Below are 17238 nucleotides of genomic sequence, written 5' to 3'. Positions count from 1 at the left end.
GAACAGGCCGTACTTGCCTTGCTTCTGAAAAGATAAATGTTGATTAATTTAATGAAATTACTAAGAAAATCGCAGCAGCTCTCTGTAGAGTTTTCCACGAGAGAAAACTTCCTTTCTCAGAGACCCCCGAGGGTTTTCACTTCAGGATTTATAATAACACAGGATAATTTATTCTGGATCTCCGCCCCGCTCTAGCCTCTATAGTTATTCGTGTTGATACCCATCCTGGTAGTTCTCAGAACGATCGAACGACTCCTTCACGGAACCTTCGATGGAACCAGCAATTTTTACATCTGCATCCAACGTCCTTATAGTGTGTAAAAACTTTCGTTTTCTCAACCATGCATCTCTTATACCCTCAGACCACTGCAATTATGATAATAACAGACGCACCGACCTCAGTAAGCATTATGGAATCCACTTTCTGCGTGCAAATTTTTTTCACGTCACAAGCGTTCGTATTGCCAGCATGCATTGGCTTCAAATTGTTTCTCATCTCAATGTGTACACAGGGTTCAACCTTGAAACGCATAACGCATATGGCCCTTTTTTACCTATTATTTCGCCACGGTCCGGACCCACCTGAGCAATTTCGCGCCATTTACGTTTTTTAACAGTGATACTTATTAAATTTGTCAGTACTTCATCTCAAGCGATTTCTCTTTTTTACACCGAGTACGACGGGATAAAGTTGCAATTGTAAATGCAAGGTAGATTCTAAGCTGAGCATTAATCGCATGAAATCAATGCGTTTCTTCTTGTTAAATTTGAGTACACATTTCAGTGCTTAGTTATAAATTATTCTTTGACGCCCCTCAGGAAATATTGGCTCACTTATTTTTGTTGTATGAAACGAAGCGTGCTCGGTTATCGGGCCATTAAAGTCGTGAAAAATTTTCAACGTGACTTGTTTTTGGTACTGGAGGGAGTCGTAGAAGCGAGGAGGGATTACGCAAATTGGCCTTTTGTTCCACCGCTCTTTTTGCAAGTACTTCTGGCCGCCCTCTTTCACCCTTCCGCTCTTCTCGTCGTCCGTCGTTTCTCCTTTCGCTTTGACTTTGCCACTTCCTCGTTATTCGACTCGGTGGCATGATAATTATTATTGTCTTAAACACTCGGGTATGGCGTTCCACCGTAACGCCGGACAATGTCTTTCTTCAACGTTAATTGCTTTTTGAGTATAAGGAGTGTTTTACCTACACTTTCAACCCTCCGGGCTATTTGCACGCCGTCTTTCCTTTAATAATGAAACGCGTTCGTTTGAAAAACTTACAGCACGCATCGCCGCTCAAAGAAAACACTGGCCGCCGTTTTCTTTTCTGCACCCTATTGCCTGGCTGCGCTCTAGTTTCAAACGAAGAATTTTAATTTTAGCCACCCGAGATACCGAGATACGGTTTTCCGTTGCAGGTTACAATACAGGTAGTTGTGATTAGCAGAATCTAATTCGCTTCTAGGATCCTGTATCTCCTATTTCTGAAGCCAGCAATTTTCCGCAGTGCGGGAGATCGCGCAAGGGGGAACTGGAATCGAAATCAGAAATGTAAGGGTGGAACGGAAGGGTGCCTTTTCACGCACACCAAATGGTCGTTTTTTTATCTTCGACCATGACGGGAACGTTCCCAGCTGAACTGCCAGCGGCGGTACGAATGAATAATAAGGAATGGGCCGATAAGGACCTTGTGTAATTGAGTATAAAATTGAATTCAGCCAGGGCTGGCGATGTAAGTTGAGCGTGCAACGATTCGGAAGCTGGTGGCGTCGCGCCGAGTGAAGTCATCGCCGACGGCATCGAGACGAAAGGCTTTGAGTGGAGGATGATAGAAGACGCTGCCATTTAATTAAGATAACTTTTGCGGTTCTCGCCTGTTCAATATGGCAGTCCCATCGCGTTGTCTGACAAACTTTGAACGCGCCTTGTCTCTCGATAAATTTAATTTCCTCACCTCTCTCTCGATTTTGCCGTGAGATTCGTTGAATACAAGCAAAATCGCGGAACGACGTTCTTGCGACGATGATTCGGAGAACTGCACAAAGGCCCCGAGACACAGGGAGCCAACAAAGCGGAAGAAACCAGAAAGGAGGACGTATCTTCAATGCCGCGGTGTACCTTATATGTTTTTCGATATGAATTACAGGCTGCCCGAATCGGCCGGAAATAACCAGTCGAAGGCAATTTTCAAACCTTCGGAAAAATCTAACCTACCTCTTCGGAAAGCAGGCGAGTATACAGACGGTATTTGATACCTGTTTATACGTCTCTTCCGGTCCGCGATAAGCCCGGATCGAACTTAAGCCTGGCTACGCCGAGCCAAGTCAGGCTAAGCTAAGCTAAGCTAAGCTTCGTTCGCCTAACACCAGTCATTGAGTAGTGATTGCCCGTGGAGAATTGCCATCTCCGTTAACGAGGGCCGTTTAGTCCCGCCATTCCGCGGACGTCATCTCGCGCGCGTTGCCACGAGACTTTCAAGATGTATGCAAGGGGTGTCCGTACAGAGACGTCCCAGGATAATTCACAGTGAATTCCTCGCCGAATGGAGCGGCTGTTCATGTTGAGTCATAAAGTCACCTGATCATGAATTCTGGACTTTTATCATATAGTGTCGGATAAGTTGTTCTTGCGCATTTTTAGTCGCAAATTGTAACGCCAAACAGATGTCTGTGACCTCCAGTGTGCAGAGGTATGAACTTATTGCGGAAAAAGTGAACACCCGATAAACGAGGGATCGACTTCTAGCACGCCACACCCTGCCAGGTGATAATAGACATCGGCCTATCTCCTGTTTGTATCTATTCAATGATCGGTTTGTATAAATCGCGCATGAATAATAAGTTTCAGAAACGATATGAGATAAGGTGAGCTTGGTTATTGCTGGCGCGAGTTCACCGTTATATCACCGCAAGACAAATAGCTTGGTCTACGCATGTACAAAGTTGTACTTACGCTGAGTATACAGGCATAACATGTTGTTTTGCTGGGAAACGATTTTTGATTTTTTTTTTATCAAGAATTAGCGAAAAAATATGTTTGCTGTGATCTTACGTTAACCCACGCAAAGCTATAACCTGTCCCTACGGTCACGTCGTGGTGATACCTACGTCGTTTCAGGATTAAATGAACCGGCTCGCTAGTCGTCTAGCGTAATTATTGTTACTTGTGTACGTTGTTGTACACCTTCACACCATCCTCTCGTGTCTCAACAGTCAAACGAACGCTGCCTGTACTTTGGATATAATGTTTTTACGAGCCGGGCTATTATTTCTTTATTTAATTCGTTCCATGCAGCGGTCACGTGACTCTTAAATTACCACGCCACGCCCCGGGAGAAAGGAATATCGCTACCTGTTTGCCGGCTTCTGGTTGCTGCCCGAACCTTCGATATTTGCACCATCAACGTGCAGAAATTTTGATGACATTTCTATAGCTTGCAGAACTCTGGGGCTCTTCTAGATGGTTGAACTTTTTTCTTGGAGTAACGAGGAAATATTATATGAATGTTAACGATGCGATGAGAAGTGAAGAATGTAAGCCATTTTTGAGATTACCGTTTCCTCCAGATTTTAACTGTTTCAATGTTCGAACGCAAGTAGCTACCAGGATCACTTTGAAACAACGCCCATTCTCGATCTGAATAAAACCGAATATCGGATAATAACCGGGGGAGTGAAATTTTGGCGTCAACATTTTATGCTCGACTTGTCGTTGCCTTGATTTTATGCTCAACTTTCTGAATATCAATTAGAACACGATTACAAAACGCAGTTGTAGGCGTAACGTCGTTATTCAATTTATTGCGACTGTAAATCATATCCCTTCGTTATTACCGTCGTCAAATTTCTTCGATCCGTTAGCAGTTTTTGAGTCTAAAAATACGTCAAAATGCACTCGTCACGGATGCGTTTGACCAGTTTGAAAAACCGCTGGGAATCTTGCAAAACCGGAAATGACAACTTCAATTTTTTTACATCCGTAGACATTATTCGAAGTGCGAACACGGCTGGCCTGCTATGCGGTGAGGTTGAAATCTATATTTGCTGGTCAGCTTTACGACTCAATTCATCTATGACTTAACGGTCTCAGCTAGAAATCTAGATCAGCCTACAATTTCTTAACAACTCACGTATCCCATTCGTACGTATACGACGTACGTAACACAGCGAATAGCTAGAACCCCACATCCGTCTACGTTGTCTGTTTTTAAATATACTTCCAACATTCCTAATTGCTCTCACAAATGGTGAGTGATAAAAAGTACCTAATAATACCCAATTGGCTTGTCTCAGACGATACGAAGTTAGGTACCCATTTATGCCTCTCATCAGTTTTTACTCATTCAGCTGGTGTAACCTTTGGTGCAGCCCGCTTCGAAACACGCAGACTTAATATCGTACCATTCGACGAGTGTTTTATTTTGAACAAGAGCAGTTTTATCTGGAGAGAAATGAACTGCGTCCTGCTTAGGTGGCATTTAAAACTAGAACCTAGAATAGAATTTCCCGTGTCTGGTACGAAGGATCGGTACCGCTGAAAAATTGTCAATTTCTTTCCTTTCCTGTGTAGCGAGGCCAACCGGAGGCAAGAAAAAGGTGTGATTTGCACTGGCTGGAGCCGGTACGCACTGATTTATAAATATTGCATTGCATATTGCTTCGGATGAGACGACCGCTCGGTTCTTGCACGGTTCGTTCATCATTTCGTCGTGGATATACCTACGCATGTCGTCCATCGTTACGGGAACACCGCAGCCTTGCCGTCTAGCTCCAGAATAGGTTCAAGATGTTGGATATGTCCTTGCGCATATGAAGTGAGCGAGTTCAATGTACCGAAGCGGGTGGTAAATCGAGTGAAAGATGATACGATGAGAAGATCGGTAGCAGTACAGACACTCTAGTCGCTGGGCATACAGTAATAATCCCGTTTGTAATTACGCCAGTTATATACGAGTGGGTTCTCGAAAGAATCCTTTAAGGACCAAACGGAGCAGAAGCTCGGACGTAGAAAGCGACGAAGCTCAGGCGAAAAAAAGCCATGGCGTAAATTGAAAGAGGGCATGGCTGTCTTGTTGTGTTTAAAAAGGCAATTTGCGGGCCTGAGATACGGCCTATATATTATGAGAACAGCGCTGCGAGATAGCTCGGTTGATAGGGAGGCCTTTCGCCTTTGCCTTCGTGGCTGAGAGAGGATGAGTGGACGAGAGAGGATCTCTCCCTTCCAGGCGAAGCGCCTCGGTCGCCACTGCAAATGCATTTCTTGTGTAGCCCACTGCTCGTTTGCAGAGGGACGATTTACTCGTTGAGTCGTATTCAAATATCCCCTGCCCTCTCGTGGATTCCCCTCGCACATTTGGACGTGTTTCGTGCCCATGGACCGTTCCTCGGCTCTCTTATTCTTCTCCCTCAGCAATGAACCATGAACCACCCGCTGCAAGCCCCACCCTTGATCGCCGAGATCTCAACGATTATTATAATTGCAATATCTACGTTTACAGAGGTGTCCCGCTGCGCTTTGCAATTCCCTCTCCTTCACCTCAACGACATACTCGCACGTCCGGCATTCTACAGGCCCCGAGTCAAAGGTCAGCGACGTCAGAATCCACAGTTTTGGCAGGGATCGAACGTCGTCGTAAATAAGTGGCGTAAATTTTCAGTTTGTTCGTGGTATCACGTTAAAGTACTTTGATTTACACAACTTGCGAGAAGGGAAACTCACGATCAGAGAGTTATGCATTTCGAGGGGCACACACGACGACCACTCCTACATGTATTCCGTAACCTTAAGCCTGCCTTCCACGCGCCGAAAATAAAGTCCGTGGTGACCAGAAGGACCTGCAGGCCGCACCTCATGGTTTCGATAGTCTGCTCAACACCACAATGGCGTCATTCTGCCTGCCACGTGTGCGTTAACCACGGAAAGTCGGACATGTTTAGGACGATTATTTATACGGCGTAATAAATAGCTGTAAAACCCATAAGAATTCCGTATGGAGGTCTGCTGCAGGCCCGCCAGGTTCACCCCTAACATCTCGGATGCATCGGCATGCCATCGAGAGACTCTACACGACGCGGCACCCCATATAACTTTATGGGCCCAACCCAGCCTCGCACTATACATGTGTATCTAGGTATCTTCCCTCGTCCTTGACATTCTATGACTCGATCGGCTGTATACTTGGGTATGTATGAGCTCATGGGCGCCTTTGGCAACAACATAAATTCTGTCATACCTTGCCTTTTACATCTTCAGCAATTCCATACGCAACTGAACGACGGTGTAAAAGTAAATTGGCATACAGTGCAACGTGAGGTTGTATCTCTGCCGCACGTTCGGATTATTCGCCTGTCCAGATAATTGGAAATTGTATAAGAAGGTGGGCTCGCGGTTGGTCGGTAGGTTGGTAATCGATAACCTGCAGAGGAGGGGTGGCCCAGCTTATCGCGAGCGTTTCGAATATTGCGTGTCTTTTGTTCTTTTAACCCGAGATAACACCGCCGAGAGGCTTATCTTACGATATTTTTCAACCTTTCGTCGGAGGGCCAGTCGTGCACGTTCCCCGGCGATTCACCGTGCAAGTGTAAACTGCTCGGAGGGATCGTTAGGACGTGCTCAAGCAATCAAAAAATAACATCTTTCAGTATGAAACGCTAAAGCGGCCCGAGCTCGTATTCCTCGGCAACATTCTTCCTTGTTTTCCCGCGCCGCTGCCGCTGCTGCGCTGTAAGGGCTCAGCTCTCAACTACATACTTCTCACCCTGATACTATATTTCGATTTCCACTCAATGATGTTTGCCTTAGTATAGTTTAAAAGTGTAATAACCATAAAAGCAGCGATGGGCGTGTCGGACAGGCCGCATCTACAGGGGTTTATTCTCGGCTTCAAGTGTGTATATACCTACAGCCGTGCTTTCGGCTTACTCCATCCTACCTTGCTGCACACTCGCCGCTACATCGACTTATACACGCATACCCGTTGTGAAAAACTTGCCGAGATTTATTGACCGGTATGTTCGAATACTTTTCTCAGGGATCGACACAAAAGCAGTATAAAACTTGGGCGGGTTAACGGTCCAGCTCGCAATGAACAGCTTCGAAAAGATTAGACCAGGGGTTTGGTTTGGCATCAACAAATACCACGTGGATAAAAAATCGCATTAATTACAACGGTCTTTAATGAAAATTTACGCCTCGATATCAATGCCTTATACATTGCGGTGAGTGGTCCGGAAACATGTTTCCTACCACGAGAATAACCGACGGGTAGACGGATAATTCTGAATTCAGCTGAAAAATGAGGAAAAAGACTTCAAATACGTGAGGAACCAGCTATACAGTTATATACCCGAATGAGAATCTCTTCTACCTTGTTCCCTGTCTGTTATTTTCGCCGCGATTACAGTAAATAATGCGGTTTATGTGCGCGAATGTTCCTCGGCGCGGTTAATTTGTCGATAAGATAAGGTGATTTCAAATCGAGTCCCGTCCGTCGTATGCGCCGCATCGATAGGCCCACAGATTCCTATAAACGATGTTCGTTAGGCACTGTTCAGGTTATAAGAGATACAAACTTTGGATTTAATTAACGCGAAAACGATTCGGTGCCTGACACGCTATCTTTTATTGGCTCTGCTTATTCGACATTGGAAGCCTTGCCAAAAATCTCAGTCTTCTCGCCAAAACGCTACACTTTTTTACGTTCGGTACTGCCTCACATTCTGATTTCTGGCCGTTCAAATCCAAACTTGGATTTACGGTGTCGTGAATTCTCGTCCTCCAAGGTTTGGGACTAACTTTTCGCTTAGCATGGTTGTCATATAAAAGGGAGCTAATCGGTATTGAATTACGGAGCTAACTGTGAAAGATCACAAGTCCGAAGGGCTTGAGATAAAACGTCCCTCTCGCGCAAAGATGAGGATCCTACAAAGCCGTTACGGAAATTGCGTCGTCCACCAACCGCCACCAACCTTTATAAACTCAGAATGAAACTGACTATTCGCTTAACCGTTCAACATAATGGGGCCCGCAGGCACTTTGGTAAGAAACGGGAGGAGATGACTTGACCCGAGGTGACGATATACGTGCGCACCGGCGAATGCAGCGCCTTTTCCTCGCTTCCATGTCCATGATACACTCGTAAATGTCGTGATACGGGTGAACGGATAGACCGTGCTGACAATCGTCCATAGGAGCGTATACACGATGAACAGACAAGTTGGCGAGAGTCGAAACTTGACAGCTTTCCATTTGTTCGTATATAAGTCTCGTTATATTAAGAAGACTGACTACTCGGACCTGGTAAGAACAAAAGTTCGTCGAACCCGTTAAGAATTCTGCCACTTGGATGTTTTAGTATTTGACTGTGCCCTTACGCGGTGCCCGAGTTCGACTCCCGTCGAGCGACAGAACGCCATAAGCAACCAATTTAAATGTAAATTGAAAACCACCGCGGCATACAAATTGTTCGACTCGGCATCAAAATATACTGCGAGCGAAGATCAAACACAGCAAACAGAGGGTGGCGAGGCCGGAACAGTCCCTGCTTCTTATCGGTGCCTTGTTCACGGACAATAAATGTGATTTAGCAACAGATACACACGAAAGAGTCCTGCAGAGTCTCCAACTGAGTTTCGCATTATTGAGTTGTGACTAATTACAACGCTGATGAAAACTAACTTGATCGATAATCGCAACTTTCGGGATGTGGGGACGCTTAGTATCATCTTTGTTCATATACTTTTATTTCTCAATGGCAAGCCATGCCAACCTTAGGTATGCTTCATACCGTGTGTAATAAAAGTTGTCCGGACTTAACGATATTTCTATATACCTGAATTGGTAGTTGATAAAAGTAAAATCATTCGTTCATACGCAGACAACTGTGGTAGTAAACTTATACCCATGATGCACGTTCTGAGGTAGATACTTCAACACTCAGTTAATCCTTTCTTCCAGCAATAAACCTTTGCAGGTCTTCTCTCTCGTCTTTTTTCAACCTTACAGAAGCTCTCGGGACGGTTTGCATCGACCGGACCACAAATACGGTTATTGATTGCCGCGGACGTTAATGCAGACCGTTATATAATTTACTGGAACGCAATAAATCAGGCGTCTAATTGATGATTACTGAAAATCACGCCAAATCAAATCGCACGGTAGCCATTGTGAGGTTTCGATCGTCCGGCGAAAGAGCTTTGGCAATAAACGCCAGCCTACCAAAAGGGTTGATTATTCCTGTAACCATTACGTCTGATAACCAAAATGGCTGTCCTGACGGGCGAGGGGATCCGGATAGCCAGGACTTACAGGCCTCGCTAACGGCGTGACCAACAAGACCGACTGTACCCACCGTGCTAATTTAAATTATGACTATAGCAACGCTCGACGGATTATACGCATAAATTTGAATTAACGAAATGGGATTTGACATGGAATATCCGTCGGTACGGCTTCGTAATAGCTATCAACGTAATTAATACCAGGGCAGAGACACGTGTGTATCATGATTAGAGGGTTTACTATGCGCTTGCGTGTAATTACGAGAATACTGACTTCCTAGTTCAGATTTACGTGTTGTAATTGTAATGAAAAGGCTTAATGTTGCATCTTGATGCCACTTGAACTAGTAAATTGTTATTCTTACCCAACCTTTACCAAGCTCGTTTTATCAAGACACTATAGCCTTCCACGTTCAACTCACATAACCAGAAGGTTTCAAATTCGAAACCAACCAGCCCATCCGTTATCGTCGACCTCCGTTCCACCTTAGATTGACTTATTTGAATTGTTTTTCTTAAACTCTTCTTTAGTTCGATCTCATTTAAAACAAGTAGTTATAACTACCGTTAGACTATACACAATCTTGTCGGGAAATTTGAAAAAAAAAATTTGTAACGAATTCTTGATTACAAAAAATATTTCCAAACTACGACCTTGGATTCTAACTGTGTTACACTTGCGTCTGTATGTAATTTTGACAACTTTATGGTTGAACCCAGTTTCTCACATATAAAAAGTATGTTCTTATATGGGCTGAATGTCGAGCACGCCTACATTATCTCGAGTGAGGGAATCGAACATATGCGTACAGCGCCTGTTGGCAGCCGGTCATTCTAAGTTGTTTCAATCGAGATTTGCTTAAATTTGCTGATAGGTACACTTGCATATATTTACTCTTAAATTACTGTATTCGTAAGTGTAATTTTCAATAAGCAGGACTAGTGCAAGTATTATTGCATCGTTACAGATAGATTATCGGCTTATTCAAAAGGAAAACCTGTTCGATACTTACTTCACTTCTATCCTCGAGGGCAGAACTGAAAAAAAAAATAACCACACAGGAGACGTTAATTCCAACTTCATTGTAACAATCATCTTCACTCTCCTTCCAATTTTTTTCAAATGATGAACTTTCATCATTACATGGGATAGTGCCAGATAAAAACTACTTGGACACATTCGTCTGAAGTTTGCCAAAGATCATGATCGTATTACCCTTTACCTTATCCTATGCATATTTTGCGAAAAATTCAAGTGCACGCTATGTATAGTACGTTCGTCTCAAACGTCGTTCCAAATCAGTTGTGGAGCTTCCGGGCCACGCAGACACTCGCCGGATTTCTTCTTGACTGAGCTTCGATAACAATCTAAAGTATCCGAGGGGCAATCGACCAGCAAATAAAGAGTCTCGAATGTCTCCGAATGGTCGGGTGCGACTACTGCCGGCTTTTCGAGCCTTTGGACCTTTGGGCATCCGCGTCCTCTGGATCTCTAATGGCTTCGTATTCCAGTCTAATAATCGTTTATTATTTAAATGGAATAGACGTGTGGTGTGTGAACAGTACATCAATCACGGCACGTCCATCAGCGTAGATCTGATACGGAGGAGTCATTGGTAGAGTCGTTGCGGTACTCTAAACCGGACTCTGCCTCGAGTATATAACCTGGCCTCAACGGACACTCCGGACTCCCAGTGATTGCGAGTCTGACCGGCTGACTCGTCGGACAACCTTCTGTCGACTCAAGATTGTATGAACTTCACCTTCACACTGGCCACTTTGTTTTCGTTTCATTGTCAGACCATCGATGGAATAATATGGTGTACACTGGCCGTACTGCTGTTGGTGTATTAGTGGCAACTTTAATTGCTGATATAGCACGACGTACGAGCAATGCCTTGGCAAAATTTTTACCAACTTTGAATCACAAACTTATCGAATGCTGTACTGAAGCATATTCCGATAAATCGTGACGCGTACATCGGAGTGAGTGGGGGTAAAAATCTTGAAAGACCAAAGAATTAATCACTTTTTGACGTTTTGACTGTTCGGTATTTTCACAATTCAATATTATTCCCTTCGTAATATTGCCCATTTCAAAATAGAAAAATTTGCTATAAACTTATTTATACATTTTTACGTTATCGAATTTTATTTTTCTACAAGTCAACATTTCATATTTATGGGTTTTCTACGTTTTTAACTGTCGGTAATTTACTTTCGGGACTTCGTCCCGTAGATTTTTTAGTCTTTCGCATTTTTGTTCCCCGCCCATCGGGATATGTGGTCTCCATTTTTCAAGCAATGCACAAATCACTTCTCCGTCTCGAAATGAGCATCACAGAACATTTGGTGAAGAAAATTTCGTGAAGCAGTAAAGTTTGCGTTATTCATAAGCCGTTGCTGGACTGATTCTTTGTTTTTAGTTGAAATTACGGTCAGTCAGTTTGATTTACTGTTGCATAATTCGAACCTCAGGGCCGATACGCCTGAAGAAAGTGATTCTCGTTACAGTACCGCCTGAGTACAGCAGTATAATCTCTGCTCGATTTGCTGGACGTTTAGGTGCAGTCGTTATAGCCGCGGTCCGGAGCGTCAATATGATTCGAAGGTAAATTTTGCCTGGCGTATCTGTTGAACAATTTTTGTTGCCCTTTTTCGTCCCAATCGTGAAAAATTTATGTGTTTTCTTGATAGAAAATGAGTGAAGAAGTTTTTCTTTCTTTTTCGCCGAACGCCGAAACTCTATCGAGGCGAGCTAACTTACTACTCCCTCTCGTTTGGCTTCTAACTCTCTTCACTTCTCTCTATCATCCCGATGCCGAATCTGCACCCACTACTCGTGTATGCTAAAGCTTCAACAAAAAAAAAAAAAAAAAAAAAAAAAAAAAAAAAAAAAAAAAAAGAGAAAGAAAGAAGAATAGAGGGAGAAAGAACTGCTTCCTGCATCTTCGAGAGGCATGGAATTTATGTAAGCATTCGAACGTGTAAAATTGTTTTATGTCCGAGTCATAAAAAGAATCGATATTTCACATTGAGGAATATCCTCACGTGGAAGTAATGATTCATAGGCAATTGTAATTCAAATATTCGAAATACGCTAGCTCGGTAAATCTTCTGGTTTCAAGTCGAAGGATCCTGTGGGCGGCTGCTCATGCGGCACCATGGCAATCTCACTCACGTTGCCGCTGCATATTCCATACAACACCACACTGACGTGCGCATCGCTTCGAATTTTGCCTTTGGGGCAAACTTTTGCAGGTTATTGAGTGATGCTGCCAAGGTTAACTTATGCTTCTCTTCAAATATGTACTACATGAGACAAGAATACATATTCACCTCCTACGTTTTCTACTGTCCTCCTAATTATACCTTTGAAGATACTCTCGTACTCTGGCCATTGTTCCAATAAACACAGAAAAATCTGAAGTCAGCCAGCGAATTTAAAATCAACAATCCTTTTCGCCCTACCTACGCCATAATTTTCCTCCCCGTTAACATAACACAAAAACCAACTTGTTCTGTTCCAGTTCGCAATGGTTATTCTTGCGTCCCAGTGGCCCTGTCAGAGGGACTCGACATTCGACTAAACACTGCAGTAAGAGCCGTTCGTTACGGTCCAAATGGCGTCGAGGTCTGGGCCGCGCCCTCGAGGAGTCCGCACACAGCGCACACGGTCCACAAGGCTGACGCAGTCCTGGTTACGCTTCCTCTGGGAGTCCTGAAAGCCTCAGCCCAGCCTTCGGCGGTTGCCTTCAACCCACCCCTTCCCGACTGGAAGTCACAGGCGATCCAGCGTCTCGGTTTCGGCAACCTCAACAAGGTCAGGACTTGGAACACCGTGAACAATATAAACAACAAGCCTTTGCTCGGCGGAAGAACGGGGGCTTAACCAATCCGGGATTGGCTTTCAGGTGGTGCTCTGCTTCGAACGAATCTTCTGGGACCCCACCGCAAACCTTTTCGGTCACGTCGGAAGCACGACGGCGTCCCGAGGAGAGCTCTTCCTCTTTTGGAACCTATACAAAGCTCCGGTTCTACTAGCTCTCGTTGCTGGCGAGGCAGCTTGTGTGATGGAGAACGTTAGCGACGACGTTATCGTGGGTCGATGCATCGCCGTCCTCAAGGTAGACTGGCCGATGAAGACGCTGGGCATTTCGTACTGACGATTTTTAATCCTCATTCCTTTGACAGGGTATATTTGGAAACCAAGTTGTGCCTCAGCCACGCGAAAGCGTTGTTACCAGATGGAGGGCCGACCCTTGGGCACGAGGGTCGTACAGCTTTGTTGCTGTCGGGAGTTCCGGAAGTGACTACGACCTTCTCGCGGCACCCGTCACTCCTCCAGCTCCTCCGAACCACCCACCTGGGGCTCCACCTCTTCAGCCACGTTTATTCTTTGCAGGTATGAGAGTCGTGACGTCGTTGTCTTTCCTGTTTTTCGCAATTCGGGGATCATCAATTTTACGCGGTTGGTCTTGCTGGTACAGAATCATTGTTTTTGAATTTCCGCGAGCTGAAAAGTAGTGTGTATATATTTCATCAATGAGATGCAATCGAGGATAAGGAGATCGTATAAGATTCAACACGCTGAGTTGGACTGTCACGTTGTATCCATCCGATAGGTCGCCGAAGTTCGTATTGTATTACCAGGCCAATGTCAACGATACTTATTATACCGTTTTAACGGAATACGAGCCCGTTAGGGAATTTTTTCCGACAAATCCTGAAGAACGTTTGAATTCAGAACGCTTGAAAGCATAAATGTTTTTAGCGGTCGGGAAAAGCGAATTGTGAAAAACCTGACAGGTACACCTTATATATCAGCTACCGCCGCGCCGTCTCGGATGGAAATTTGAATATTTTACGTATGAGGTAACATTCACGAGCGATTACCCGATTGCATAATTCGCCCTTTGAATTCCATCATTTCAAAGGAAGAGAGATCAACCTTTCATCCGCCTGTCTTCCTTCCTGCCCGTCTCACAATCAGTCGGCCATTCATTTATTCGATCTTCCAGCGAACCGTTCCTCTACTTTCTCGCAAACTTTGAACGAATCGATCTCCCCGGAATTTCGTTGCGATTCAACCTTCTTTACTCCGGCAAAACTGCTGGGATTCAGACTTTTGATTCTGAAAACGAGCAAATGTTTTTCATTGAATCGTGAGGTTTCAGTTAGAATCGTCCTCAAAACCGACCCAACTCATCAAATATGAAAAAAACTCGATAACGGTATCACTATTTTCACACAATGAGCACCGATTATAACAATTAATGTGCTCATACACACATCGCAACAAAACTCGCAGATATTTGATAATCTGTTTGAAAATACATGTTTCCTTGTCCCTACATTTTCGAAGTTGTTAGGCTTTCCGAAAATTCATGCTACAGGCCGACAGGGAATCCATAAAACTTGTGCAATCTTCCCTGGACAACTATAATCACCGTGGATCTCGAAATAAATTTGAGAAACTCTGCAGCTGCCTCCCTTGTAACGTTGAAACAATTTAATTAAATTCATACCAGTGGTGAAGCTGTCGTTTTGACGATGAGTTTCCATTTGCCTCATGATTTCCCGGTAATTGATAAATAGTAATTACTTGTGACAATGTAACTTCGAAGACAAAGTCAACGCTCATTTACGTAAGTGCGGTTCTAAATGAAAATGAAATTGCTTTCAACTTATACAACCGCTGCGACGATCCCAACCTTCAGGAATCGGTGAAACGTCAAAAGGCACTCATACTCCACGAATACAACGCACGTTGCTCCCATTTTTTTCCTTTGGTAAAAGAAATATCCACCATTCTGTTCTACATCTCGTTTTCTCCCTCTTTTTTTTCTCCTAAATGTTTCAAAAAATTGTATCGCTTATAACGAATTTGCAGGTGTTGCCCACAGTTGAAATTCGAAAGAGCTACTTGGAATGAAATTATTTTCAAACGTGAAATTCCGTTTCGCCTGGATATCGTTTTCTAACTTATTTCGGCGTTCTGAATATGCTAATAGCTTCCCCGCAAATTAAGACGGGCGTATCCCCATCCCCCAGAATATCCGTCCTGTTCCTCGTTTTATTTTTCTCTCGTTTCGTTCCTCGGTAATTCGTAAATCTTTTTAAGAGGTGACATTAATTATTCTCTTGAAAAATGAATCATCATCAGGTCCACGCGTGGATCTAGCGGATTGAGCGGTTAGTTTAACTTATCTTAACAAACGACGATGGATATCTTCAGTAATTCAACAGCGTGTATTTTAATCAGAATAATCAGGAAACTTACTACGAGCGTAAGATAATCGGCACGGATCTTCGCCCGCTTTAATTTCTACACCGCGGTCTAATCTCACCCCGAAGCTCCTCAATTATTTCGCCTTTCTCTCTTTCCTGGCATATCGTATCTACTAACTAACGAACGTGCCTCTGACCGGTAACCAGAGACGAACCGAAATCTATCGAACCTCGGAGAGTGCAGGTTTAGTGCAGTGGCAACGTAGGAGGAAAGCCGGCTACGTTAAGCGAGCACCAATTAGGCGGTATATTACGTCATATATTTAAACCAGGGACACGCGTGACATTAACGTTTGAACGGTCGGTTGTAAATAACGATCAACCCAAACGACTACACGAGTATGTCTTGCACGTGACCCGCGTTCCTCGTTCTTTTTAACACGCAAAAACGCATCGGGAAGGTGGGACAGTTTGTTTCCAGCGGGTCGCCTTGCCTGCGACGCCTTTTTGCCAATTTCATTTTTATCATCTCACCGTGAAAACCCCGGGATATTCGACACCGATCGTGAAATCATCCCTCTCGCTTCTCCCTAAATCCCTTCCAACGGTTTCAGGGGAGCACACAATTCGCAACTATCCGGCAACGGTGCACGGCGCATTTCTCAGCGGACTAAGGGAGGGTGGACGAATCGCTGACCAGCTCACCGGATGTCCTTACGCCCCTCTGACGCAGCCGACGCCTGTCGTTTCCACGGCCGGAATCGTAACGACATCATCCGCAGCGCCGGGCGGAACGCCGTAGCGCCCGACACCCAGAAACATCTCATCGCCAGGGGCCTCGCGATCTCCGATCGTTATTGTCGATTGAGATCCGAGGCGGATTCCCGTGTGATATTCTTATTGCCATTTTTGGAAGAAACGTCGTTAGGTTGTGTCTGGTAATGAAAATACACGGAAAGATTTAGACGAATGTCCATTTAGCGTAGACTTTAATCAAATACACTTGCTTCCGGACAGGAGTCATGTCTTTTTTGCATGCTTATGAATGCGCCATTTTTGAGATTGCAGTTGAAAAACTGCGGACGCATTTTACCCACGAGATTATGCTTATAGCGTTATTATTAGAAGGTATTTGTTTTACCGCGTGACTGCCTTAGCATTTAGATATTACTTGATAATGTACCAGATTCATTGGTACATCTCCATTATACTCTGTGGGATGGATGTCGATTGACCCCGTGTCTTACTTACCTTCGTTTACATATCGACATTTTATTTCAACATAGGAACAACTTACAAAGTTTTACAGTAGGTAATTATAGCATTACGCGTTATTCTTATAATCTAACGAAATTTGCACATACCTTGCAGACCGCAAAACATTTGCTTAGCGGGATATGAAATAAAAAAAAAATTGAATCAATTACTGCCGACATAGGTATTCAAGTATTTTACAAACTTTAATTCATACAATTGCTCCGATTACATATATTCACAAAAATTGAGTAAGAGGAAATATTAAGTTAACCTCTGTTATGTATTCATCTTATTTTTCTTTATTAAACTGAAATAGTGCGATCCGATCGATCACGCTTTGTATTGCTCTGTATAAAAGTCGTTTGCACGCAGGTATCAGCAAACCCGTATCAGATGTTATTAAAAATTAATTGCTTTTAATTATTGGCATATGTCAACACATCATACGTTTTCCATTATCGTTTATTATCCGGCGAGAAA

At 43.9% G+C, this 17238-nt stretch overlaps 1 protein-coding gene across 2 annotated transcripts in view; it reads left to right on the top strand.

The window, feature by feature from the left end:
- LOC124409338 (lysine-specific histone demethylase 1A) overlaps window positions 1-16444 on the top strand; it is a 215924-nt gene extending 199480 nt beyond the window's left edge. For both annotated transcript variants that reach the window (XM_046886895.1, XM_046886896.1), the window contains exons 11-14: window positions 12801-13093; window positions 13185-13397; window positions 13465-13675; window positions 16116-16444. In XM_046886895.1, coding sequence (XP_046742851.1) covers window positions 12801-13093; window positions 13185-13397; window positions 13465-13675; window positions 16116-16303 — 905 coding nt within the window. In that variant the 3' untranslated portion in view covers window positions 16304-16444. The remainder of the gene's footprint in view (window positions 1-12800; window positions 13094-13184; window positions 13398-13464; window positions 13676-16115) is intronic.
- Window positions 16445-17238: the final 794 nt, after the last annotated feature.

This window comes from Diprion similis, chromosome 8, assembly GCF_021155765.1.
Source record: "Diprion similis isolate iyDipSimi1 chromosome 8, iyDipSimi1.1, whole genome shotgun sequence".
NCBI lineage: Eukaryota > Metazoa > Arthropoda > Insecta > Hymenoptera > Diprionidae > Diprion > Diprion similis.
Note: the sequence above shows the minus strand (reverse complement) of the source record. Positions and strands in the feature narration are given on the sequence as shown.